Genomic DNA, 27910 nt, shown 5'->3' on the forward strand with positions numbered 1-27910 from the left:
AAAATTGAAATATGTTTATTTGCCATCGAAACGAGGTATGACTGGTAAAATGAGATTTCCAAATGAAGAATCCTGAGGGATGAAGTATCCGACCGAATTTGCCTGGGCATGCTGGAAAAAAGAAAGAAAGGAAAAAGATTATATATTATTTTCTTTTTTTTGAAACCATTTGAGATGAGTAATTCATATATTTTATTTATTTATTTATTTGCGGACTGTTATCCTCATCTTCATTATTGTTTCATCGCATTTCAGGCCAACTATTCCTCTGGCCTTCTTCAGGTCGTTAACCGCGACGAGATGGGAATGCTGAGTTTCCTGACTGTATCCTCAGTAATTACAGCCTTCCATCGTAATTATCGTCTCACCTCCGGGGACCATGGCACAGTGGATAAAGGCATTGAATCTCTATGGTTCCAAGTGAGCATTGTCTGAAGATAGCCGTTTCAATCCTACCCAAAGCAGGCAAGAGAATTAAAAATAGATAAATAGGAAAAAGATCATTATTAACAAGTTTCAAAATTAACAAAAAACAATTGACAAAAAAATGAAGTCAAAAAGAGTTATGTCCCCCTGAAGAGATTAGGGTGCTTGTTAAGCTAAAAGCGACAATAATTGTCTGTATGGTACTTGTGCATTTAACGAACCAAACCAGACATAACTCAGTATTTGCTCGGCTTTGTCCGACGCATGACGTCAACAGCCGGATATAACCGAGCGTTGCCGATTAAGCAGACGAGAATTTCGCTATCAATTGGGAGAGTGTCACAACTCAAGAAACGCTTATTTGAAGAGAGTTAAAAAATATTTGTTTTAAAACCGAGCAAATGCTGAGTTACGTCTGGTTCATTAAATGCACAAGTATCGTCTGTATTTTTGAGATGAGGTGTTTTCATTGATGAAGATTGTCGGACTGACTTACTCGTCTTGGTCACTAGGACATATGGCCGAGTGGTTCTAGACGTTGTATCAAAGTTTACAGTTACCTAAAGGTGCTGAGTTCAATCCTGAACGAAGGCAGTAAAAAGTAACATTCAAAACAGAGAATCAGCAACTATGTCCCAGAGCCTAGCTGGAGTCCGAACACGGTACCCCCGTAATAATAAAAAAGGGTTGGGTTCGAGACTTCTAACAAACGGTTCCCCAGTTCGATACAAAACACCTGATGAAGGCCGGAGGGCAAAACGGCTGAAACGTTGTGACGATAACAACCAAGATGAGGAAGTCAGTCCGACAATCTCCATCAATAGAATCGACAAATCCATTTTTTAAACATCGTTTTAAGCAAAATTAATATTACATGCTTAATTGCATGCTGAAAATCATAATATATGCAAAAATTACAAAAATTCATCGAGTGGAACAAATGCTATCGTGCTTTTAGTAAAAAAAAAAAAAAAAAAAATTAACTATAGACAATAAATATTGCAGTCATTGCACAAATAATCTAAAATATTCCTTTCAGAGTTATGTCCCCTGTGGTTAACCTCCTACTGCCTACTTTATAACGTTTAAGAAAAATGTGATTTTACTCAATTTTCTGTATTTCAAGATGCTTGTTCACATTACATTTAATTTTCTGCCTGTTGCTACAGTTGGGCAAACAGGGAGGAAGGCTGGAATTCCAAAGGCGCGTTCTAAATGAATGTTGCTGCTTAAAGTACAATCGAACCATGATACTTATACTTAACTTTTGCATTTTAAACTTTAATTCAAGTTATTATATAAAAATAATTTCATAAAATCAACAGTAGGTTCTTTCCAGTGTAATGAAGACTGCTACGTACTGTGGGGAGGCATGTGAAACTTCCTTCCGTCAACCACGTTTCTTGGAATGGGAAGTACATAGATCAGTCCTTTCACAAATCCCTACAAAAAAACATTGCAGGGTGTGAGATCTGGGAGGCCAGGGCTTGAGACCGTGATCATCTTGCCCAGATTGTCCACTTGATCAGTCTGGTAGTGTGGTGGCGCCCTATCCTGTTGAAAAATGAAGTTATCAGACTCTTTCTCACTCAATCAGATATGAGGACGTTTGAACTCCCCTAGCGCACAAAAACCGATTACTTCGATAAAATAAAAGATAGTCCTCAAATTTAATCACAGACACAAAGTCTCGGGGAACTCTCATAATAGCATGTTTATCGAGAATTAAGACCTGATTTCTTCTTTGTTGATTAGATTTGTTACACACAATTTTGACTTTTGGATGCCACAAGAAAACGCAAGTCTTCACTGTATATTTTTACAGGCATAACTTTTACATTTTATATTGCACAGGAACAATAGGTTCTTGTCCAGAATTGCCCCTATATTAAAAAACAGAAAAAAAAAAAAAATTGTATGATGTACATACCCGCGACAAAACGAAAACATCATATTCCAAAAATTATGTAAATTGATCAAGTAGTTTTATTTTTATAAATAAAATCATTTTTAAAAGATTAATGGAAATTCGTAGACATTACAACATAAATCTATTAAGTATGAATTATTGTTGAGTTATCCCCCTTTACTTTTTCAAAATGGCAGGTAAGAGGATCATTCCTTGGATACTCATAAAATTTGATTTTCTTATTTAAAATTAAAACTACTTGATCAATTTACATGATTTTGGGAATATGATATTTTCGTTTTGTCACTGGTACTTACATCATATAGATTTTCTTTTAATTTTGCTTTTTCATATTTTTAATATAGGGAGAACTAGAACCGAACAATGTATTTACTCTTTCTACCCCAAACAAGGCACATTGTCACTTGAAATGTAAGAGGCTACTAAAATTATGTATGTTTAACTTTAGGCCTTACTTTTTCTGTTGTAGACAAACTACTAATAAGTGAAATGTCTGTTCACCCTACAAATGTTTTACAGTGTTGCTGCATTACAGACAAAAGCATTTTTCCTGCTAGACAATGTTTATAATCTTACTTTTCCTAAATTGTTGCCACAAAAGAGAAAGAAGCATCAAGATTGGATTTGTACCTGTAGTGCTGTTCTCTGTGCAGGTGTCATTGGGCAAATGTCGGAACCCTAGAATAAATTTAAAAAAAAAATAACATTAATTAGGATTACGAAAATCTGTATCAGAATTATGAGCAACGCAAAAAAATTTTATGAACTATCAATGACTATAACTACTCTAATTTATAAAACTCATTATGTCTGTCTGCCTCCATATTTTCAAACTCCATCTCTTCTAAAAAAAAAGTCACAGAGTGGCGCTAGGGGCCTCAAATGATGGGACCATTCTTTTCTGGATCTTTAGCCGGTTAAAATAGTTTTCAAGGGGTCAAAATTGAACACTCGTTATATATTTTGTACATTCGTCTTAGTTTATTTTCATATTTTAATTTTTAATCAGTTCATATACATGGTATAGTGGTACCTGCCATTTTGAAAAAGTAAAGGGGGATAACTCAACAATAATTCATACTTAATATTACATATTGCTACAGTGGTAACGTCACCAGCTTTGAATGCTAGAATTTTGCTTTTGGTTTCGATTCTAGCTGGCTGATGGCACCCAAATACTTTTTTTTTTTTACTTTTGAAATCATGACTATAAAAATATATACGAAATCTGGACAAATTAAAATATCATATTTAAGCGTATTTTACGACCGGACAAAGCCAACCCCCCTCCCCCTCCATGCATGTCAGTTTGTCTGTCTCCATATTTTCAAACTCTAATCTCTTCGGAAATGAAAAGTCGCAGAGCGGCGCCTCGGGACCTCAAATAATTGGATTTTTAATGAACTGTTCTTTTAATGGTCTTTAGCCAATTAAAATAGTTTTTAAGGGGTAAAAAATGGGTCAAAATTGAAAAAAATCATTAACCATTTTGTACATTCATTTTAGTTTTCAGTTTTAATCAGTTTATATGTGTGTCATGTTGGTACAGTGGTAACGTCACCAGCTTTGAATGCTGCAGTTTACAGTTTTTGGTTTTGATTCTATCTGATGGCACCTAAATACTTTCTTTTACTTTTGAAATCACGACTATAATAATTTATAATATAATATACATGTATATATAATATATATATACAATATAATATAATATAATTTATATATTTATAATATATATATAATATATATACAATATAATATATATATATATATATATACAATATAATATAATTTATAATATATACGAAATCTGAGCAAATTAAATAATCATATTTAAGCATATTTTACGACCAAGCAAAGCCGGGCGATTCCTCCGAAAATGCATAGTAGTACACTTCATAATGGTACACTTGTCTGCAGCATTTAACTTCAATTGCTAGTTTATGGTCTACTAACTTGGGTGCCTGGCGTTGCCCGGATGTTTGGAGGTGTGTGTTGAGCCAAAAGAAAAAAGTGGTAGTAGGCAGGCAGGATCAAACCCGTACTGCGAAGGATAAAAAGAAGGTGAAATAAGAAACGTGACGTTTTTGCCATTGTGTTCATTGTCAAACCGGAAGTGGCAAAGGTTTAAATTAAGGCTAGTCAATTGAAAAGAGGGGATGACTTTCGAAAATATCGGCAAAAAAAGCGACCCCTCCTTGTAGAAAAGTGCCCAGTTGAAGGTGAAGGAATTAATGTTTTTAGCCAATTTTTTGATATTTGTTGTCTGAAGGGTCAAGCTTTAAAACGATACCAAGCTTGTGAAAATCCGTCGCCTCCGTTGAAAGTTGAGGCAGACATACGTACATTTAAACAGACAGGTGAGATTTATATAATAGATTACTGCATTCTGTTCATGTCTTTGCCCGGTTATAAAATACGTTCAAATATGATATTTTAATTTGTCCAGATTTTGTATGTATTATTATAGAGTCATGATTTGGTCTTATAGTAGGTTCGTAGAGATAGAGAATAATTTCGGGTATGAAAAAATGTTTAGAACAAACCATCACATTCCCTCACTTGTCTCTTGCCTAGACTAATGAAAAGTGACTGCAACTAACAAATCTGGGCTCAACTGTTTTTCTCTAATAAGTACCGACCAAACAACCTCTCTTATATTCTTGCATTCCTCAATTGCTGAAGCTGTTAAATAAAATGTGTATAAATCGTAAAGATGTTTGTCTTTTTAACTGAAATTTGGAGTCTATTTTCTTTTTCTTCTTAATGCCAAACAAAGTCAGTCAGATAAATACAAAGCAACCCTACTACAAAATAGCTATCTCCAACAAGCACTTTCATCAACCTCGACAATGTCTTACAATCCAACATATTAATGACCAGTGCAAGCTAAAACAAAAATCAAGTTGTTATTCATCTAGATTTTGTTCTGCACGATCAACACCTGATGTGCTGACTGTACTATTTTTCACCTTCACCTGCCCTGTGGTGGTTGCTGTTGGGGCACTACAGATAACAGGTCAACCAGCCCTCTCCATCCTTCTCTGTCCTTCGCATGTTTGACCGCCTCGTTCACCTTCAATCCTGTCCATTCTCTGATGTTGTCTTCCTCTTTTTCTTCCTCCTCTGACTGTTTCCTGGAACACTGTTTTGGCAAGCCTCACTCCTCTTGTTACGTGCTTGAACCATTTTAGTTTGCGCCTCCTGATTGTGGTGAGAAGATCTTCATAAAGACCAATGGCTTGCCTTATTCTGTTTTTAACTTCCTCATTGGTTATGTGGTCTTTGTAAGAGATACCAAACACTCTTTTAAAACATCTCATTTCTGAGGCCTGAATCCTTTTCTCTGTTTATCCTGTTTCACAAACACAAACACGAAAACTGAGTGGATAAGGGAACGCACGAATCTTATCTTTGAGCTGAACTTGATCAGCTTGTTCTTCCAAACGATGTTTAACTTAGCCTCCTCCGAATAGCAGCCTGTAAAACCAAAGATAATATTTTCGTAACTGGTTGCCAAAAGGATATAAAGTGTCTGCAGGTCTCTACAGTAAAGGGGTGGAATATTGCTGCTTGTCGAGTCAACTTTTTACTCCATCTCTCATCAATAAAGGATAGAGGGATTCTCCGAAATACATCTTATCTGTTCGTAGTCCCTTCCAAATGATGTTCAACTCAGCTACTGTTGCAGCTGTCATTGCACGTCATCAGTTTTGTTTTGCTTGCACTGATTTCCATGCTGTAAGCTGTGGAGGATCTGTCTAGTTGCCTGACCAGGTTCTCCAGTTCTTGTTCTGAGCCTACGTGTCCGTTCACATCATCAGCAAAATGCAGGTTTGTGACTGTTCTGCCACCGATGCTAATTGTGCCTCGGTGGTCTTCAAATGCATCTGTCATAATTCTTTTAAGGAAAATATTGAAAAGTGTCGTCGAGAGCAAACATCCCCGTCTCATTCCAGGGATGTTTGTTCTCGCCGCATACCTGTAAACGTCGTCATTCTAAAAGTAATTGTTTAGATGGAAACAAAGTCAAAAATTACCATCAGATCAACTAAAATGCTATTTTAGTTTCAGTGTGACAGACCAAAAGTTCTGTTTCAAACTTTATTGTGACAGACCAACTGAAATATTTTAAATTTCAGTGTGATAAACCAAATAAAATATTTTTTTCATGCTTAAGTGTGACAGGTCAATTAAAATGTCATTTAAAAAAAAAAAAAAGTCCAAAAAAACAAAAACAAATAAAAATGTATTTGGATCTTCAGACTAGATATAATTTTATTAAAAATTTTTTTTTTTGTTTAAATCAGATTGAAGAAATCAAGGGGCCCCCTCTTGGGACAAACACTTAATTTCCTTATGAGTTGCATTTGTATCTGAGCGCTCTCTTAAGGATAGACCTGTATTTCTCCACAGTCTGGTTTTCCAATTATTGAATTTAGGTAGTTTATTAGGTTTGGTTTTATTAGACCAGTTGCCCCTACCACAATTGGTAATATATATATATTTTTTTCAGGGACCATGTTGATTTTAAGTCATTCTTGAGGTCCTAATATTTAAATATTTTTTTGCGTTCGGCTCTATTGAGGCCATAGTAATTTGAGATGACTACATCAATGATGAGAGCAGTCTTTTCAGGTTGGTTCCAGATGACATTATCTGGTTTGATGGCTTTGTCCTTTATATATCTACCAACCTGTATAATTTTATCATAGAATCTACCCGCCTTTATATTTTTATTATAGAATCTACCAACCTGTATAATTTTATCACAGAATCTACCAGCTTGTATAATTTTTATCATAGAATCTACCAGCCTGTATAATTTTATCAAAGAATCTACCTGCCTGCATAATTTTATCATAGTTCAATTTTCAGTGTGTGACAGACTATGTTTTTCAAATGAAAAACAGGATTAATTGATAGAGGTGTCGGAAACAAACTGCAAATGATACAGCAAAAAAAAAAAAAAAAGAAAAGAAAAAAAAAGAAAGGAAGAAAAGAAACTCACCATGGGGGCTAACAACGGGTTTATCAAGATAGGGTTCATTTCTTTGCCAGCAATTAAAGGGCTTGTTGATGCCATTCCCATTGGCATAGCGGGGTTCAAAGGACCAGGAGGAATGCTGCCATTGTTGCTGGGTGAAATCGGAGACACAACAGCGGGTGTGGACGCAATAGGGGAGATCACTGCACTAGAAGGGACACTTGCACTACAAAAACAAAAAAAAAAAAAAAAAAAGAAAACGGCGAGAGAGATCGACATGAAGATAGAAATTTAAGATATTTTTTTTTTTATATGATATATAATTTTGGTGCTTATTCAGACTGGCACTTATGGCGGCAATTAAAATTCAAGAAAAATACAGAAATAGTGTATGATGTACATAACAGTCACGGAACGAAGATGAAATATTCCAAAAATCATGTAATTTGATCAAGTAGTTTTATTCTAGAAAATTAAATTTTACTCTGTGTCGATAAGGAGCAAAAAAGTAGTAGCAATAATAAAATAAAGGGCAAACAACCAAAGAAAAAAAAAGAGAGATTGACGTGAAGAGAAAAATTTATAATTTTTTTTTAATATGACCTTATATTTGGTACGTGAAACAAAAATTTTATTCTCAGTATATCTAACCACTGTAATTTTGTTGTATAATTGCAATTTTATCATGTTAAGTAATTTCGAAGAGTTATCTTAAAAAAAAAAAGGGGGAGATAATTCAAGCCATCATTTTATGTTAATATTTCTCTTAAAATGGACGACTCATGCAAAATATGATAAAACTGAGATTTACGCTTAATTAAACTTCTATTTCGTAATTTTTGATGAGGATATTTTTTTTTTTTGCATGATATAGAATTTTATCAAAAAAATTTTTGATTTGAAATACGATTTTTATCTGCGTCTCTGTAAGCATCCTCTTTTAAAGGGAAATAACTCTTGAAACCAAAAGTTATCTACCTTGCCAAGAAAAGTTTTGAATTATGATTGATTTAGTCTATTGAACTCCACCTAGTGCACCGGTAGCAGTATCAGAATTTGGGGGGAATTTTCAGCCGAGTCGCCATTTTGAATATACACCTATATTTCTATCAGATTTTAATAATATGAAAACGTAATTTAAACCCGTAAATTTTAGTTCAATAAAACGAGCAAAGACAAAATTTTAATATCATAAAAGCTTTAATAGAGAAATAAACAATTTTATTTATTTTTCCTTGGATTTCTTCACTTAACATTTCACGGAATGTCGAACAAATAACACAGTTGAATCTTACGATATATATTTTAAATGGCAAAATGTCACTCACCTGCTCTATGAGTAAGATATGCTTTCTTTTAATCTTCCTGTATGAGAATTTATTCATATTTATGTATTATAATCCATGTATTTTTTAAATGGAAGGATTTTTCCAACACACATCGCGACCACGCGTGTCTTTCAAGGAACTTGTAAAGATACCGGAAGTGAAAAATTATCTCTTACTTATGTATGGAAGCCTATAAGTGTAAAAAAAAAACACTAATTCAGAAACCTTGATAATCTCGATATTGGATTATATTCCTTCAAATTTTCCACTTTTAAAGGTTTTCGGAGGCGCTGAAAACGGAAATAACCATTTATATATACGGCAAACGAAACTAGTAGTTTCCAAGATAAAAAATTTTACAAATGGTCACAAAGTGGGGGGTCACTTTTCTATAATGATGTGACGTCAAATGGGCACCCACTTTATGGCCACATTGCAATGAACAGATTTGGCCGTAATTTTAAAGACTAGTAAATACGTCTGCTCCAAAGAATGCTTAGTGTGGGGTGGGAGTAGCAGCAGTAGCACTCAGTTACATTTTTGCCGGACTTAAAGGAGATAACTTGTCCTTTTTTTTATTTTTGCGTCTTTACGCTATCGTACATGAAAACTGGGATTTTTCATGTTTGCATTTACACGGATTACGAAATGACGAAGATATGCAATGTTATTTTTTTTTTTTAATATCTTAAAGAAATACCTGAATTTTTTTTTTATTATACTATAAATCTGCATTATCGGGTTTCGTCTTTTTTTTTTTTTATATCGAAAAAAAGGAACCCAGGAATTAAATATAAAAATATAAACTGATTGACCATTAATGACTGGAACATTCTAAACAAAAATTAAGCTTCCACGTAAAAAAAAAAAAAAAAAAAAAAAAAAACACATGGTTATCGAAAAAAGAAGGATTTACATTTTGGACTTTACCGGTAAATTTACAGATAAGTGATATTTTTTTGTTGTTTTAAATTTGAGTATTTTATTTATTCATGTTTTATCTTCAATTTGTGATATATAAAACGTGCTGACCAAAATTAATTATTAAAATTCTCATAGACATTCCAAAATGGGGGGGGTGAATTTATAAAACAACGTTTGTCTAAAATATTATATTTAGTTTATCGGAAAGAGCATAAAATTTTACATTCACCCTGAAAAAAACGTAACAATTGAACGAATAGGAAAATTTTGATAGATTTTTAAAGTTTAAAAATTGAAAAATATTCATCTCATAAAAATCAATTGATTTCATTACGTAACAAAATGGCTCCCAGAGCGCACGCACGCACTTTGTAAACACTGTTTTTTAAACAATGAAAAATAATATTTCTATTATTTTTTAAACAACTTAAATAGTTTATTTTGGAAGCATATTCTATAAAGAAAATAAATAACCCACTTTAGAAAGAGAAATTACAAGTTTTCTATATTTTATTCGCAGTTTTCTGTTAGGGGTGTCAAAAATTCCCCCAAAATTCTGATACTGCTAGTGCACCGGAACTTATTTTGGTTCTGTAATTTAGAATTACACATTAAAAAACAAAAATACGAAAAATTCTTTATGATTTACGTATTTTTCATAGAGCAAAGATATCATATTCCAAAAATTATGTAAATCAATTTTCTTAATTAAAAAACAAAACAAAACAAAAAAACTACTTGATCAATTTAAGTGATTTTTGGAATATGACATCTTCATTCTGTGATTTTTTTACTCATATTTTTTTAAACATCTTTCGCCTATTGTTGCAATTGTCATTTATTAATTAAAAAAAATTAAATTGGTGTAAAACTAAACAAAAGTATTTTGATATATATATATATATATATATATATATATATATATAAAGCTTGTCCGCTGATAGACCCATGAGATTGCCTTTGAAGTTGCTTGAATGGCGAGTCATCATCATCAGCATCAGCAGCAATGTCTTACATATTTAGTAAAACCCATTTGACTGTTGTATCAAAGACAGTTATGTGTGTGTACTTCTATGCTTGTATGTAGAGTTAAAAGCCAAGTAGAAGTTTTTATTTGAAATGTGATTTTTATCTGTGTATATATAATACATATTCATATGTGTTATATATATATATATATATATATATATATATATATATATATATATAATACATATTCATATGTGTTATATATATATATATATATATATATAATACATATTCATATGTGTTATATATATATATATATATATATATATATAATACATATTCATATGTTATATATATATATATAACACATATTCATATGTGTTTTATATATATATATATATATATATATAACACATATTCATATGTGTTTTATATATATATATATATATATATATATAATACATATTCATGTGTTATATATATATATATATATATATATATATATATATAATACATATTCATATGTTATATATATATATATATATATATAATACATATTCATATGTTATATATATATATATAATACATATTCATGTGTTATATATATATATATATATATATATATATATATATATAATACATATTCATGTGTTATATATATATATATATATATATATATATAAACCACCCACTTTTAAAAGGAAATAACTCTTGAAACCAAGTTATCTCCCTTGTCCAAAAAGTTTTGAAGTATGATTGATCAGAGTTAATCGCATTCAACTATTATATAAACGGCAGTTATCTGTGTGTATGTGTGTCCGTTTGTAGGTCCAGCTAAAAGCCAAAAAATACAAAACAAACACCCACAAAGTTGGTATAGTCCTGATCAGCATTGCGGTGGATAAATAATATCTCAAATGTAAAAGAAATTATTCATTCTTTCAGGGTTAACTGGGCCAGGTTTCGTCAGGAAGATCAGTTTCACAGTGTTATTATGTATTTACTTAGAAAGGAAATGCTGGCTTATGATCCAAGAAATCTATTATATAAAAGTGAGAAAAGTTTTTTTTTTCTTCAGGTTAGGGATAGGGACTATTCTCTATCTCTACAAATCTACTATCGAATCATGTATGGATTACTGTTGTCATATTTGGGCTGGTAAATCTGTGTCTCATTTGAATTTTCTTGATAAATTGCAAAAACGAATCTGTAATTTGATTGGACTCACACTTTCTTCTTCACTGCAAACTTTCTTTCACAGACGTGATGTTGCTAGTCTCAGTCTTTTCTATAATTACTATTATGTCTCAGAATTGTCATTTCTGTTCCCTGCTCCCTTTGTTCCAGCTCATTTTACTCGTTGCTCTGGGGGTTTCCATCAATTCACTGTTTTAATACCTCATTGCGATACAGCTTTCTATTTCAGTAACTTCTTTACAAGATTGTGGAACTCTCTTCCTGCTCACTGTTTTCCTTAGAAAAGACTAAGGTAAATAGGCATCTCCTGTCTTTGCAATAATCAACTATCATTCTTGTTAGCTCCTTACATCAAGTGGCTTCATGCCTTGTCTCAGGCGATTTCCATTTAAAAAAACAAAAAATGTTCATATTACATACGAAAGAAGGCATTTGACAGAAAGACATGAAAACACAAAGTGTTAATCTCGCATATATCACTATGCAAGTTTGGACATGTCTGTGTTATTTAATCGAACCATCTACCATTCATTTTTCTTTTTTTTTTTTAAATTTGGTTTGGTGAGGGGGGTATTCTACTGGATACCAGACATTCCAACCGAGAGATCTTTTTAAGATTCTAATCATCCCTTTAAGTGCAATTGTTGTAATCTCCCTTGCACTTGGTTCATTGGGTACATTTGCCAGGTAGTTTTTGAAATTCTTTTTTTCATGAATCCAGTTGCTTTTATAATTACTGGAACGATAGAGATCTTCCTAAGATTCCAATTTCTTCTCATGTCATAGATTGGTATTTCATTATCTTTTCTCTCTCAGCTCTGTTTAACCCAGCATCATTGGGCACACTGACTTCTACTAAGGTTGCTTCTTTCTCCTTTTTTCCCCATATCATTATGTCTGGTTTTATGATTCAGTTTTCTAGGTATGTAACTGTAAAAAATTGCATAATCATAGTGGATGGTGTACGACTTATTTCCAACTGTTCTTTCTGGTATAAGTAGCTAATTTTTTTCACATATTTCTGTTACACCGACTGTGTTTGTGCATATCCAGAGAGAGGAATGGGCCGCATGCAGAAGAGGAGGTGGAGAGACCGAGAGTGGAATGGCGAGGGGGAAAGAAAGGATAAAAGTTATGTTACACCTTTACCCTCGGCAATGCTGGGTAGCCTTGCTAGTTAAGCAAAGTGCAAAAATAATAAAAAATAAATAGTGCTCGTCCAGAATTCCAACCTCCCCCCACGAAAAACCAAAAAATAAAATCTGTATGCTGTAGGAATCCATGACAGAAAGAAAACGTCATAGACCAAAAATCATGTAAATTGATCAAGTACTTTTATTTTAATAAAAAAACTTTTTTTTAAGTGAATTTGAGCTTTTCCGACTCTCCCCTCACTCCCAATGTAAAGAATGGCTTTCTAAGATCTCGATTTTAAATTATCTCCCTTGTTCCTTCACACTGTTTTCAAGATGGCGTTGTGAGATTGTTACTTGTAGTTTAGCCATAGAATTTGCTTTTTTTATTTAAAAATAAAACTATTTGATCAATTTATGAGTTTTGGTGTACGATATTGTCTTGCCGTCATAGGTATGCATACCATACAGATTTTTCTTTATTTCTGTTTTTTCATGGGGTAGGAGTAAGGGTGGGGATTCTGGACAAGCACTAAAAATCTCAAAATGTGTTTAATACCTCGAACCAGTTTGGTTATTGTGTTGCGCTTGCATGCGAAGGAGTTTTTTCTTTTCCTCAAGTTGCTCCAAAAGCTGTTTGCGTTCTAAAAAAAAAAAAAAAATAAAATAAAATTTAATTAGATAATTACAAAAAAACATTTTTTTTTTTACATAGGCATAACCACTTATCAAGGCCAGGAGGCCACTCGAGGATAAGGGTTAAATAGTGTACAGTAGACAGTTGGACAATATAGTAATCGTTAGTAATGGTATTTCGGTAAATCTCACAATCGTTTTCATCAAGCAGGTAAAAAATTTCCGCCATCTTGTTTAAATTGAAACGGAAAATTACCTCCCTTTTGAACTCTCCTGAGTCTTACAATCGTTTTCATCAAATTCTATTTTTTATTTTCTTTAATAAATAATTTTCTACCGCATCGATTTTCGTAATTTTTGGATATAATCATCTTAAAAATATGAGGAATACGTAGATGCCATTGTTTTCATGTGAAATTCAGTTTTACAATTTCTGAAAATTCGTCTCAATAGTGTAGAAGCGCCGGATAATGTAATATTTGCTGTTGTCATGAGGTCATATTCATAAGCATTATTTTTGCCTTTTACTGGGGAGAAGAGATGATCTTTTCGAGTATTACTTTATCTTTTGTTGTGGAGAGTTTGGAGAGGGGTATCACACTATCTATTCCATTGGCAGGATATCATTCTTGCTCACTATATTATCCTCCCAGGCATTATCACCTCTTATAAAATGCATCTCGAATAGTGATTAGTTAAAACCTAAACCTAATTGCTGGTGTTTGTAGATTACTATATATATATATATATATATATATATATATATATATATATATATATATATACACTTGTGCCCGATATTATTCATACCCCTCGGATCTTTGAGATTTCTATAAGAATATTGCTCAAACCAGAAGGTAGACAATATTAAAGGGATTTCAAACAATAAATCAAGCATAAGCATTTAATTTAAACTCAACAAATAAATAAATTATGCAAGTTTGAAACATTATACAAAGAAAAACAATAATGGCACTAGTTCAAAATTATTCATACCTCTCTTACTAATAGTCAATAGCATGCCCTTTATTCTTAATAACTGCCTGTAACCGTTTGGGATATTTATCAACAAGGTTTTTACAAGCATCAACACTGATTTTTGACCATTCTTCAATGCAGTAGTTCTCCAAATCCCTCAAATTTCTAGGTTTCCGCTTTTTAACCTCAGTTTTCAATATGTGCCAGAGGTTTTCGATAGGGTTCAGGTCGGGACTCTGGCTAGGCCATTTCAAAACATTAATTTGATTATCCTCAAACCATTTCTTGACTATTTTGGCAGTATGTTTTGGATCATTATCCTGTTGAAGGACCCAGTTTGGTCCTAAATGGAGCTTCTCCGCATCCTGTCTAATGTTTTTCTTGAGTATCTCCAAATATTGCTCCTTCTTCATGGTTCCATCTATCTTGACCAAACTACCTGGACCACTAGCCGAAAAGGAGCCCCAAAACATTAGGCTACCACCACCATGTTTCACCGTGGGTATGGTGTTCTTTGGGTTGTAAGCTTCTCCTTTCTTCCTTCAAACGTAAGAAGCATCCATATGGCCAAACAATTAAATTTTTGTTTCGTCAGTCCACAAAATACTTGAGAAAACGGACTCTGGAGAATTCACATGGGTCCTAGCAAACTTTAGACGTGCTGCAAGGTGTTTTCCGGTGTGCAATGGAGTCCTTCTTGGTCTTCTTCCTTTCAGACCATTTTCATGCAGAGTCCTTTGCAATGTTTGCCTTGATATTTTTATGCCAGAAGACTCCAGATTTTCTAAAATGTCCTTATTAGTGGTGGTTGGATTTGCATTAACACTTCTTACAATATTCCTGGTGGCTCTAGCAGACAGTTTCCTTTTTCTTCCTCTACCAATCAAGTTGTTTGTTGTGTGGTGGCTCTGGAATTTTTTGATGATGCTCTGTACTGTTGCTGTAGGGACCTCAAATTTCTTGAAAATTGACTTGTAACCTAAACCATCCTTATGTGAATTCACAATTTTAGTCCTAAGATCATTACTAAGCTCTTTTTTCTTCCCCATTCTAATAATTTTTATTCTTTTATTGGTTTTCAGTTGATATCATTTTAATTTCTGAAAAATGCAAAAAACGAAATGAAATTAATCAAAGGTTGTATAAAAGCATTCAAAATAAGAATCAAACAGAAAACAAACAGTCAGAAACTCGATTAATACTGAAAAAATAAGGGGGTATGATTATTTTTGAACATTGCAGATTTTATAAATAGCTGTATATTTCTTTTATTACAAGTATCCCGAGATTTTAAAATGACGAAAATGATCAGAAGAGGTTTATTAAGAATATGTATCAATATGGACGTAAACAATAAATTCTTACAAAAGTTACACCTAATAAACTCAATTTTCAAAGGGGGTATGAATAATATCGGGCACAACTGTATATATAGTCATCCACATACAGTACTGTTTCGCTGTTTCACAGTTCTGTATGACAGTCAAGGTTCCTAACCACTACGCTATCAGCGGCTGCCGTAGGAGTCATGAGTTTAATGATGTTTTAACATCATCCGAACTACCTAAGCTCGATTTGTTTACACAAAGAGCGTCGCTTTATACGCTAATGGTAATTCGTGTATCACTTCTCAATATGCTCAACTCAAGATGAGGAGCATTATAGTCATCCACATACAGTACTGTTTCGCAGCTCATATATATATGTATGTATGTATATATATATATATACCAATTTGTTCTGAAACATTAGCATGTTTAATGTAGCAAGTATGTAATAATATAAATAAAAATAATATATTTAGCTCTTTTTTTATTGAGCTCTCTTAATAACCTGAATACCTTTAATCTGGAAGACATATATATATATATATATATATATATATATATATATATATATATATATTATTATTATTATTTACTATAATAATTATTAAATACCTACAGACACTAGTGTTTCATCCTTTTGGGAATCATCAGTGCAGGGTGTCATGATTAATGCCAGTCGAGAGATTCGAACCCTGGCAACAGAAGTCATGTCTGGCTTCATTATATATATATATATATATATATATATATATATATATATTTTTAAGTGATAACCTGTACATTTCAGTTGCCCTATATTATTTTGCCCTATATATATTTTTGCGCCTTTAACATTTCCTGTCTGGGTCGTTTTGACTTTTGTTTCCCTTTATTTTATATTTAACTTTATCATTTTTTTTTTTTTCTCTCTCCTTTTTCTTCCTAGATCTTTTTTATTTATAGTTATGTCTCGGAAGTAGAGTGAAAAGCACATCTTATTTTTCTTTTATTAATATTATTTTTTTCCCTTGTACACATGTTTGTGAATTATTCCATGGATTTCTGCCTATGGATTATTATGGACCATCTTCTTCCAATTACGGGATGTCTTTGGATTTTACTTGTACAAATGGAAATTCTTTTAACTTTCTTGAAGTTTTACATTTGGATTTTACCGTCACTGGATTTTTTATCTTCCACCAGACTATCCATTCATGTGTAATCACCTTTTTCTTTACCATATTCCCTCTGCTTAACTTATTTTGTTTTCAAGTAAGATCTTTGACTTACTTGTTGTTTCATCAAATAATTCTGCATACAAAATCCGATCCCGCATTTTGCTAATTCCTACCCTCTGATGAGAAGGAGAGTATTTCTTCGAAACTCCGCAGATTAAGGACTATCCATTTATCTAGTGTTTCTTTTTCAGATTAAATATGTTTTTAACTCATTTCAAAGTGTTTTTTAACATATTTTATTAACTGTTTGCTCATATTATATATATATAAATTCAGGTTTGAGATGTTCAAAAGTAGGGACTAATGACTATAATGAGGTTGTTAGATAGTGCTCGATAACAAGAGCAAAATACTTTTTATTATTTATTCGAGGGTAAACAGTTACATTTGGTCGCTACAAGCAGCCATCTGTTTCAGTCAATGAGACTTTGTCTGGTAACCCTGAACCATTCGATGCCATAGAAAAAAAGAAAAGACTGAGCTCTTCAAAAAAAAAAAAAAACTATAAAAGTTGCAAGCTCTCTAGAAAAGAAGGATAAAAATGGATAAATCGCATTTTAACCTTTTTGGAAATTGTAAAAAAAAGTGCTATGGCTGGATTTATAGACGATAAAAATTTGAAATGATTAAAGTGGGTCGTAATTATACCAGAACAGTGAGTTATGTTAGTGGGTGGGAGCAGTTTGTTTATAAACTAATTTTTGCGTGTCAAAAAAATGGTTTGCAAATGAGTTCGTTGACACAACAAATCGCGTGTCAGAAAAAGTTGAAAGCTAGGGAAAGAAGGAGGGTTTAATAAAAAGTAATAGAAAAAAATACATATATTTCGAAATCTTTTATCGACATGTAGAATGAAATAAGCGTAAGTTGTTTCGATGTTAAGGATAAGTGCGTAACGATACACCAGAGAGAGTAAAATGGATGCATAAGGAACATTCTAGTTACGCGTACATTTGTTGTATCCACCGACGCAAATTCTGTAGAAGTAAACAAGTAAACTTCTTCACGCTGATATAGGACAAGGCAATACCACATGACAGGGTGTCCGTTTTCTGCCCAATCAACACTCGAACAAAACACTTTCTAAAATCTTTTTCTAACAGCTTTCGCTGGGAGCCACCCAGAAGCGTATAAAGGCATTGCAGAATCCAAGCCAATTGAGTCAGATTTCCGTACAGTTCAGTTCAAGGTGCAGTACCACGAATGAACAAGGTACTGCTTCAACTCCGTCTCCTTGACGTAAAATCACTAACATTGACACCACACACCATACACCTAAAGCCTTTTAACCTCACTGGATTAATTCTCCCAAAAATAACCTTTTGTCACATCAGACACATTTATGGGGTAAAATTATCACATTACTGGAACTAAAATAACAAATTTTATTTCCTTTTGTTTTTTTTTTTAACAAAAGGAAATCAAATTTGTTATTTTAGTTTTTACTCTTTTCCTCAAATCCTGTCAGACTCTATTTAAGAAATATATATAAAGTCCTCACGACTATTCCTGGTTCTAAAAACCTAACATTTACTTCCAAGAAACTGTTCCCAAGAACTATGAACATCTCGTAAATCATTTAATGGCTTAATATTTCTCTTGCATGTGGACACGGAACATGCATACAAAACAACAAAAAAATGATTTATCTTTATTATAAATGTTTGACTATTATGCAAAATCTGAGACTTTTATTATTTTTTGTTTTTGGTGAGGTGTGAGCGATTTTTATCTACGCGCATGTCGCTGATATGATGCTGGCATCGATGAGGATCAGCCATTCATCGTTACCAGCCATTACACTCACTCCCCTTACCATTACAAGTAGAAAAAGTTTTACATTTATTCGTTTAGAGACAAACTAAAAGAATCCTGGCAGCAAACGGTGTTTGACTAGATTCAGTTCCTGATATTAAACTTTATCCGTAATATAACTTCCGGCGAGAGTTTCAGTTTATCAAATTTATTAAATTATCAGGTGAAAGTACAGAATAGGTAACAAAGCCCCTGCCCCATGTTAAAACTGGCTTTCTAAATAATAACAGTATTTTGGCACAGTCAGTATACTGTAGATTATTTAGAAAGACATTCTTAACAATGGGGAGGTAGGAGGGGTTTTGCTAACTATTCTGTACTTTCATGTAACCATATATGGTACTTGTACAGTTTAATAAAGACATTAAAAAATGAAAATATCGAAAAAAGGTTATATTGTACGTATCCATTTTGGACTGAAGATCTCCGAAAAAAATTCCATTTAATTTGATTGAGTAGGTTTGTTTTTTGCAGCAGGAAAAACACGTTTTTATGAGAGCACGTTGAAGTCAGCCATCATTGAATTTTAATAATACGCCACGGGGAGATAACTCAATGTAAAGTGTTGGCACTCCCTCCCCATCTTTATTACTAGCTTTTCTTCCTGAAAATCGAACCTTTTGCTCGGTATCATAACAAATTGTTTTTCCGATGTAAAAAAAAAAAAAAAAAAAAAAAAAAAAAAAAAAAACTACTTGATGAAATTAAGTGAAATCTTTTTCCGGAGAACTTCGTTCCATAACAGATACATACAATATAACCTTTTTTTTTTTTTTTTTTTTTTTTTCGATATTTTCATTTTTGAATGTCTTAATTAAACTGTACAAGTACCCAAAATAAAAATTAGTACAACACTTGGCAAACCATAGGTACGGGCAAAATCAATGCCGATGCTCAAAATGAATGAACATTTTGACCCCTCCCTTTACTTAAAAATTCACCAAAAATCAGGAAATTAACTAATTTTAATGAAATTTTCAGTATTTATCAAATAATGATCGCGGAATATAATGAACTAATTATTTTTATTGAAATCCGAGTGGAAATGTATTATTTTGCTTAAACAAAAAATATGTTTACTAAAGTTATGGTTTTTAGTAGTAAATAAAAAATGCAAGAATTTATTTTTGCTTTTTTTATATAAATAAAGCATCGTAATTTGTAACAATAAAAATAAAATAAAATAATTTTTATAGGAACATTACGAAAAAGGCCCTTAAAGTCCGTATTAATGAATTCGATATAACTCGAAGAAAAATGAATTTCTCAAACTACCGATATTACCATTTAATTAAGCATTGTTTATTTAATATTTTCACACACAAAAAAATTATAATAGCAAAAATATTTCTACTTTCTTTTTTAAATTACAGATTTCGCATAATTTTTATATGCAAGATTTTAATAATTTCCTTGCTCGCAAGAATGTGAAACTTTCGGCGTAACATAATTTTTATATAATATTGAACACTAATTAAAAAAATAATAATTTAAAAACAGGAACATAAAAAATAATTAAATTAAAAAAATGATAAAAACAAATTTAGAAATCTGACACCCCTACACCCTTTTACTACCATGACTTCATTTTGAAACAGCGTTTCGATTGGCTGAAATTTTGAGCCTCCTTATAATCATGTTTACAAAATTTTAGTCTGTTCTGTTGCGTTTTTCGTGAACGGTAAATTACTGTTTTTTTTAGGGCTAATTAAGTTATTTTTGCACAAACAAGGTATTTTTTTTTTTTTTAATTCAATATCTCAAGACTTTACTAATTATCTTTAAAATAGACCCAGAAAACTAATATTTGTCTTTTAAAGGACTTTTACAATGAATTTATTCAACTTCAAAATTTAGCTGAATAGCTCGCCGTGAAAACATTTTTCATAACTTTTTTTTTTCACGTGTACAAATATTTTTTTCCTTTAGGAAATTAACTTTAGTCCTTAACCTTTCAAATACAATAAAAAAAAAATAGTCGGAAACCTACAAAAATTTATGATAAATCGGCTTTCAAAACTAGGTTCCCCTATTTTTGCCCGACCATTTTTACCCATACCTACGACAATTAAAAGGGATAAGACATCGTTTGCTGAGTTGAGATTTTTTGGTTTGCCCATTCAGATTTAAATGGCAAACTGAACCTCCTTTGGAAATACGAAAAATGACTATTTTTATATAATCTTGGAATTTAGTCAAAACAGTTGTACTTGGGCTATCTTTACGATAACTGTTTCCACTTAGGTTCCGGTTGGCCCTCTCTGCCCTGCCCATGCCCATATTGTTATGAATGTTTTTTTTTTGTTTTTTTTCTCTAAATAATAACATTATTTTAGAAAAAAAAACTTCTTAATATGGGTAGAGGTGGCTTGCTTTACGTATTCTATATTTTAATGTAACAATTTAACAAACAAAAGACTCTAAAAAATCATTAAAAACAAAGGAGCAACCGGAAGTGAAGTGAAAACAGTAATCGTAAAGATAACTTTTTTTTTTCATAAAGAGTTTATAGGTATATGTGGCAATGGTATACCTTTACGCACTTTTAAAATTAAGAACACGTGTTTACAAAAAATGATGTCTCGTTTCGAGTCAAAATACATTCCTTAGCTCATACACGGTTAACAAAGATTGATACTTTTTCTCACCTGTTAACAAAGGGGTACTAGTATACTTATTGAACCGTACTGAAATTAAGACGTTATTTAGAAAGCCATTCTTAACATGGGGAGGTGAGGATGTTTTGTACCTATTCTGTCCTTTAACCTGACAATTCAATAAAAGCAGATATAAAACTTTAATTAAATTTGAAAATACTTTTTAAAAAATAGCGCGGATCGATCAGTGTACTCTGCAGTGCTGCTGCTGCAGTGCACTAGCACCTTGATTTTACTACACTATTCTGTGCAAAACGGATCCTTCTACACAGAGGCAATTTTTATCCAATCCAGATCGTCACTTTTTGAGGTAAGCTGGATTTCCCCTACATTAAAAACCGCTTACTCCATCTTTGTGAAGAGGCACATGGGAACACATTCCTTTCCTTAATATTACTACTACTAACCTTAAGTCCGGGTAGCAATAAGGAATAATAAAAAAAGAAGCCATTCTTAACATGGGGATGGGAAGGTGTTTTCTACCTATTCTTTACTTTAACCTTACAATTTAATAAAAACAAATACCATAAATATTAAAAAAAATTTTTTTTTTTTTTAATGTTAGCACCTTGATTTATTTTGGATACTGCACTTATTCTGTGTAACCGATCCTTCTCGACAGAGGCAATTTTTTATCCAATCCAGATTTTTTTTTTTTAAAGGGAAGCTGGGCTGGATTTCCCCTACATTATAAAAACACATTCCTTTCCTTAATACTACAACTAACCTTAAGTCCGGGTAGCAATAAGAAATTAAAAAAAAAAACAAACAAACAAATGAAAAGCTAAATGTAACGCCTAACGGTACTGTTATAGTCAGTTTTGTCTCATTGATATATTGAGGGGGGGGGGCAAATAACGAAACACATAAAAATAGGTACTTATACAGAATAAGGACGGTCAATTCAAGTTACAAAAAAACAGGTGGTTCTTGTCACAACCGCGCTATTTTTAAATATTATTTTCAAGATAAATTAAAGTTTTACGATATTTTTTTTATTATTATTATTTATTAAATTGTTAGGTGAAAGTACAGAATAGTTACAAAATACCCTCCTCTCTCCATGTTAAGGATGACTTTCGAAATAACGTTATTATTTCAGCCAGCACTAGGGCTATGACAAGCGAATATTCTTTTCATTATTTTGACTCTCGAGCTATATAGTTTATCAGTTAACATCTTATGTTTTTAGATGTGAGTGATTAGTTCTCGATTGTTTAACTGTGTCGGATACATACTCAAGAGTCAAAATAATGATAAGAATATTCTCTTGTCATAGCTCTATTCAGCACGGTTTAATAAGTACACAAGTGCGTCGCCCCAACCCCATGTTAAAATTGCGTTTCTAAATAATAACGTTATTATTTCAGCCTGGTCCGTAGATTGTCAAAGAGCAAAATTTGTAAACACGCTCATATAAGATAAGGGACATATTTTGGCCCAACACCGCTATATGTAAACGCTATGCCTTATATTATTTACATGTGCGAAAATAAGTTAAGCGAAAATCTTTCGTTCAAACTAGTCTTGCGTGTATACAGAGCTGTTAAATAAAAGGTATTATTTGGTTTACCCTCTCCGAGTCCGGTCCCTGGAAAAGACATAATTAAACCTTTACAATAAATGGAGAAAGCAGTCAATGGGGGACAGAAAAAAAAAAGATACGAAACTAATGCTGGACAAAGAAAGACCGAATTACTGAATGAAAAATAGAATGTACGTAAACGATTTTCTAACAGCGATTCTCATTAGTCAACGATTATGAGATTAACCAATCAGACGAGAGTTTTGAAAAATCCGAACATTTGGAATGTCGCGAGTTTTGATTCGTTCGCTTTTGTGAAATTTTAGCCAATCAGGATAGAGTCCTGAAGTGAAACGAATGTTTTTTTTTTTACGCGAAGCGACGATCAATAAAATATTCAGATAATCATGGCAGACCCCGAGGAAAGTACAACCTCTGGGAGGAAAGGAAGTTCTATTGAAATTCACACCCATTCATCGGAATCGTTTAAAGATCCGTTAACAAGTGCTTTAGACAAGGACAGCGAGGACGAGGTGAGAGATCTTTATTTATTTTTCTTAATTAAAAAAAAAAAAAACAAGAACTCTTTTATTTAACTAGAAAACACACACACACACACAAAAAAAAAAACAGGTGCGAGAAGACACTAAAATCACGGCCAGCCAACGACATCATCATCATCATCGTCAACATCAATTCCTGTTCTTTTTCGCATTCTCATTTTTGAAATAAAAAATGACGGACTTTTATCGATTTTCCTTCCGCTAAAATCGATACTTATTATTACTAATAATATGATTAGCAATATTATTAGCATAATTTAAAGCCTATTTTTTTTTGTTGTTGTTTTAAATAGAAAGAAAAAAATAGGTATATTTCGTTTTGTTTATTATTATTGGTCCTAAAAACTCTCAGCCGAGTTTATTTATTTATCTTTTAATATTTATAATTTGAAACGATTTATTGCAAATTGATTTATTTCGATCCCACAAAAGCATGAAAATAAAACAAATTTAGTTATTTCTTCTTACCTGTGGTTTTAATTTGGTGCACGCCCACTCGTCAATAAAAAAAAAACAAAAAACAAAAAAACGCTTATTTAAATTTATTTCCCATTTAACAAACTCGGACGTAATAATTTAAAATCTGATTAATGTTTAAATTTATTAATTAAAATAAAATTTGTTTTCATTTAAAATGCACCTGTTTTAGTGGTGGTCACGCGGAAAAAGCGAATAATCAAAAAAAGAGGGATGAAAGAAAAACATTTTCTTTTTTTGTCATTCATTCAATTTTAAGCCATTCATTATTTTCTGATTTATTTAAATAAAACAAATCTTAAATTTAAAATTGATTTTTTTTTTCTTTCGGTGCTTATGTACTTATCTTACCGTGCTCTTTTTTTTTGTACTTATTGAACCGTGCTGAAATAATGACGATATTGTTTAGAAAGCTATTCTTAACGTGGGGAGAGGCGGGTGCTTTGTAACTATTCTGTACTTTCACTAAACAATTTAATAGTAATAATAATAAAAGATATCGTAAAACTTTAATTAAACTTGAAAATAACGCACAAGCACCCTTTTTCTTATTAAATTGTTAGGTGAAAGTACAGAATTGTTACAAAATTTCCCCTCCCCATGTTAAGAATGGCTTTGTAAGTAACTAGGCACCGCCAAAAATGGCCGCAAAATCAAGTTGTTGTTGTTTTTTAAAACTAAATTACATTTATTAAAATCCATTATTTCTGAGTAACTTTTTTTTTTCCAGAAAGATAAAACCCTGAATTTTATCATATAGAAAACAGAATAATGTAAAACTTTTTCTACTATTTTTAATTCAATTTTAAATGTTAAATTTTCCCAAAAAGTTAACAATTGTTATTTTTTGTCTTGCACAAGAAACGTACTTAAATATTTAAAAAAAAGGGTTTTTGAAATAATTTATTTATTCATTTATTGTCTAAATAAGATTTAGGATGATTTTCTAAGAGAATATGCAAAAATATTATAATATAAGTACCTGAATTTCAAATAATTCCACTTATTCATATATGTAACCAGATATTTCGCGTCGCCGAAGAGTTCAGATCGACTCTGTTTACGTTTTCTTTCGATGAGACGAAAACTATGGAAGACTAAACAGGCCAAAAAAACTTATTTTTCAGTGACGAAAATTTCAATGTATTATTAAGCTGAGGCTGGCCAGTACCAGATGGGTGACCATTTGTATGAGTTTGGTTTTTAATGTGTATGTGTGTGGGGGCCAGGCTCCCCAAAATGGGGGGAGGGGGCAATTTAAAGCAGAATAAAAAAAAATTATTTCAGCGCGTTTGGTCCACCGTAGTCGAAAGGCGGCAAACGTTTTCAAACGAGATCGAAAAAAATGATGCTATTTTTAACACAAAGGGCACAATATTTATCGAATTTTTTTTTTTTGTATCGATTATTCAAAGCATGCTCTGTTTAATAATGGTCATGCATTATTCGGCTCGCTAAAAAAAAATTGTTAATTTATTTATCAAAAATTTTAAAATGGCTTTTTTCGTATAAATATAAAAGAAAATTTTTTTTTGTTTTGCTTAACTTAAATTAATTATTTTACTTAACATATTCACCGAATTTCACACTTCAAAACTCAAAAGCGGGATAATTAAACACAATCGAAGTTCTGATATTCAGACGTCAAAATAAGGTATGCAAACAATTTTTTTTTTTTTTTTTTTTTAATCTATAATTCTGTCCCTTACAACAACACAATATGTTTTGTTCAGTTTCAGATGATTAATTTAAGCATATTTGTTCCCACTTCAAAACAAGGGGGGGGTTTTGTAAGCAAAAAAAAATATATATATAAATATCGTTTATGAAAAATAAGTACACTGTTATAAAGTTCATTCTTCTCCTAATAATCGCTGAAAATTTCGTATTGATCGGATAATTACCTGATTTTATGTAGATTTTTAAAAAGACGGTCCGTCAAAAAGTACTGACCTGCCCCCCCAGTTTTGGCGGTGCCTATAAGTAACGTTATTATTTTAGCACGGTAACATAAGTGCATCCTCTTTTGGCGGGCCTGAACTAAAATCCCCCCCCCCTTAAGAACAGCTTTCGAAATAAACACCTCCACCTCCACCCTCATGTTCAGAACGGCTTTCGATTTTAAAAAATTTTTTTCAGTGGATGATTATTGATTGGACACTAATATATAGGGGTGGGGGTGGGATGATTCTCGTTCAGGTCCGCCCCCTTTTTTTCTTCTGTTTCGTAAAAATAAATTTTATTTTAGAAAAAAACTTTGGTTTAATTTATAATTTTTTTCTTTTTTAAGATTTTGTTTAGATTAGGTCCACCTCCACAATTTTCTCTTAAATGACGACTTTTTGAAAGTTTTCTACTATACTGAATACGGAAATCGCAGTTAAATTTTGCAGAAATAATTAGTTATCGAGATATAAAAAGTTGTATTATGCATTGTATTCTTTAGCGGCCATCGTTTTTACGCGCGTGCGCGCCATAAACAAATCTACGCGCGTAACAAAGATGGCCGCCAAAGAATACAATGCCTAATACAACTTTTTATATCTCGATAACTAATTATTTCTGCAAAATTTTCGTATTCAGCATAGCCGAAAACCTTTAAAAGTCGTCATTTAAAAGAAAATTGTGGAGGTGGGCCTAATCTCAAAATTTACCCAAAATAAAAACGTTCTTTTATCAATGCAATAAGAAAATAAGGGCCCTTTACGTTTTGTTGTGTTAAAAACCAACCGAATATATGTCAGTCCATGTCACGGTAACATATATTGAGCGAGTTTCTAACCGTATTTGGGTTTGTATTACTGTACACATAGATTCGAAAAAGTTGTCAAAAAACAAATATATAACAAATAAATGTTATCAAAGGCAAGATAAGTTACTTTTCTACCTAACTGGATATATTTTTTGTGTTTTTATTCAATGTAACATGTTTATTCAGCTCGAAAAACATGCAGTGTTTACCGATGTATTGGAAAATTCAAAATGGCGGCCGACTGTCTCTTTAACACGGTAAGTTTGGGAAAAGATGTTATAAATAATAAACTAGACAAAATACTATTAAAAAACAACCGAATATATGTCAACTTATGTCACGGTAACATATATTGAGCGAATTTCTAACAGTATTTTGTCTAGTTTATTATTTATAATACCTTTTCCCAAACTTACCCTCTCCGAGAGAGAGTCGGCCGCCATTTTGAATTTTCCAATACATACATCGGTAAACACTGCATGTTTTTCGAGCTAAATAAACATGTTACACTGAATAAAAACACAAAATATATCCAGTTAGGTAGAAAAGTAACTTATCTTGCCTTTGATAACATTTATTTGTCATATATTTGTTTTTTGACAACTTTTTCGAATCTATGTGTACAGTAATACAAACCCCAGTATTTTGTCTGGGTTTTTTTATTTATAACTCATTTTCCCAAACTTACCACCTCAAAGAGAGAGTCGGCCGCCATTTTAAATTTTCCAATACATCGGTAGTAAACACTGTATGTTTTTCGAGCTGAATAAACATGTTACATTAAATATAAACACTAAAAACATTCAGTTGGGTAGAAAAGTAACTTATCTTGCCTTTGATAACATTTATTTGTTTTTGTGACAACTTTTTCGAATCTATGTACAGTAAAACAACACCCTGAAAGTTTTTCACGAAACGTATTTGCCAGTCTTGCAGTTAAGTCCGGCAAACTCGAAAGTAAGTTCGATAACTCTAGAAGGCTCACATCAGTATTTACACCGTTAAATCACGATATTATGAATCATTAAAATGTTAAAACATAAAATAAAAAAACATTTAATTAATATTTAC

General features: G+C 32.0%; 2 protein-coding genes across 6 annotated transcripts in view; one reads left to right on the forward strand and one right to left on the reverse strand.

Moving 5' to 3' along the window:
- LOC145296121 (SOSS complex subunit C homolog) lies at window positions 1–27793 on the reverse strand. Of its 3 annotated transcripts, none has more exons than XM_080142272.1 (5): window positions 27673–27793; window positions 13451–13535; window positions 7365–7566; window positions 2987–3034; window positions 1–111 (listed from the first exon to the last, which is right to left on the reverse strand). In XM_080142272.1, the coding sequence occupies exons 2-5, from the start codon at window positions 13483–13485 to the stop codon at window positions 16–18; spliced, it is 381 nt and encodes a 126-aa protein (XP_079998398.1). In that variant the 5' UTR covers window positions 13486–13535; window positions 27673–27793; the 3' UTR covers window positions 1–15. The 3 variants fall into 3 exon arrangements, with proteins under 3 accessions (XP_079998398.1, XP_079998397.1, XP_079998399.1); XM_080142271.1 differs by lacking the exon at window positions 27673–27793 and adding an exon at window positions 23096–23244; XM_080142273.1 differs by lacking the exon at window positions 27673–27793 and adding an exon at window positions 21409–21441.
- Window positions 23161–27910, forward strand: part of LOC145296120 (sorting nexin-30-like) — a 93376-nt gene continuing 88626 nt past the window's right edge. For all 3 annotated transcript variants that reach the window (XM_080142267.1, XM_080142268.1, XM_080142269.1), the window contains exon 1: window positions 23161–23580. In XM_080142267.1, the coding sequence (XP_079998393.1) occupies window positions 23455–23580 (126 nt within the window). In that variant the 5' untranslated portion in view covers window positions 23161–23454. The remainder of the gene's footprint in view (window positions 23581–27910) is intronic.

The sequence above is a fragment of the Euprymna scolopes genome, chromosome 16 (assembly GCF_053919585.1).
Source record: "Euprymna scolopes isolate OS-2025 chromosome 16, ASM5391958v1, whole genome shotgun sequence".
Lineage (NCBI taxonomy): Eukaryota > Metazoa > Mollusca > Cephalopoda > Sepiida > Sepiolidae > Euprymna > Euprymna scolopes.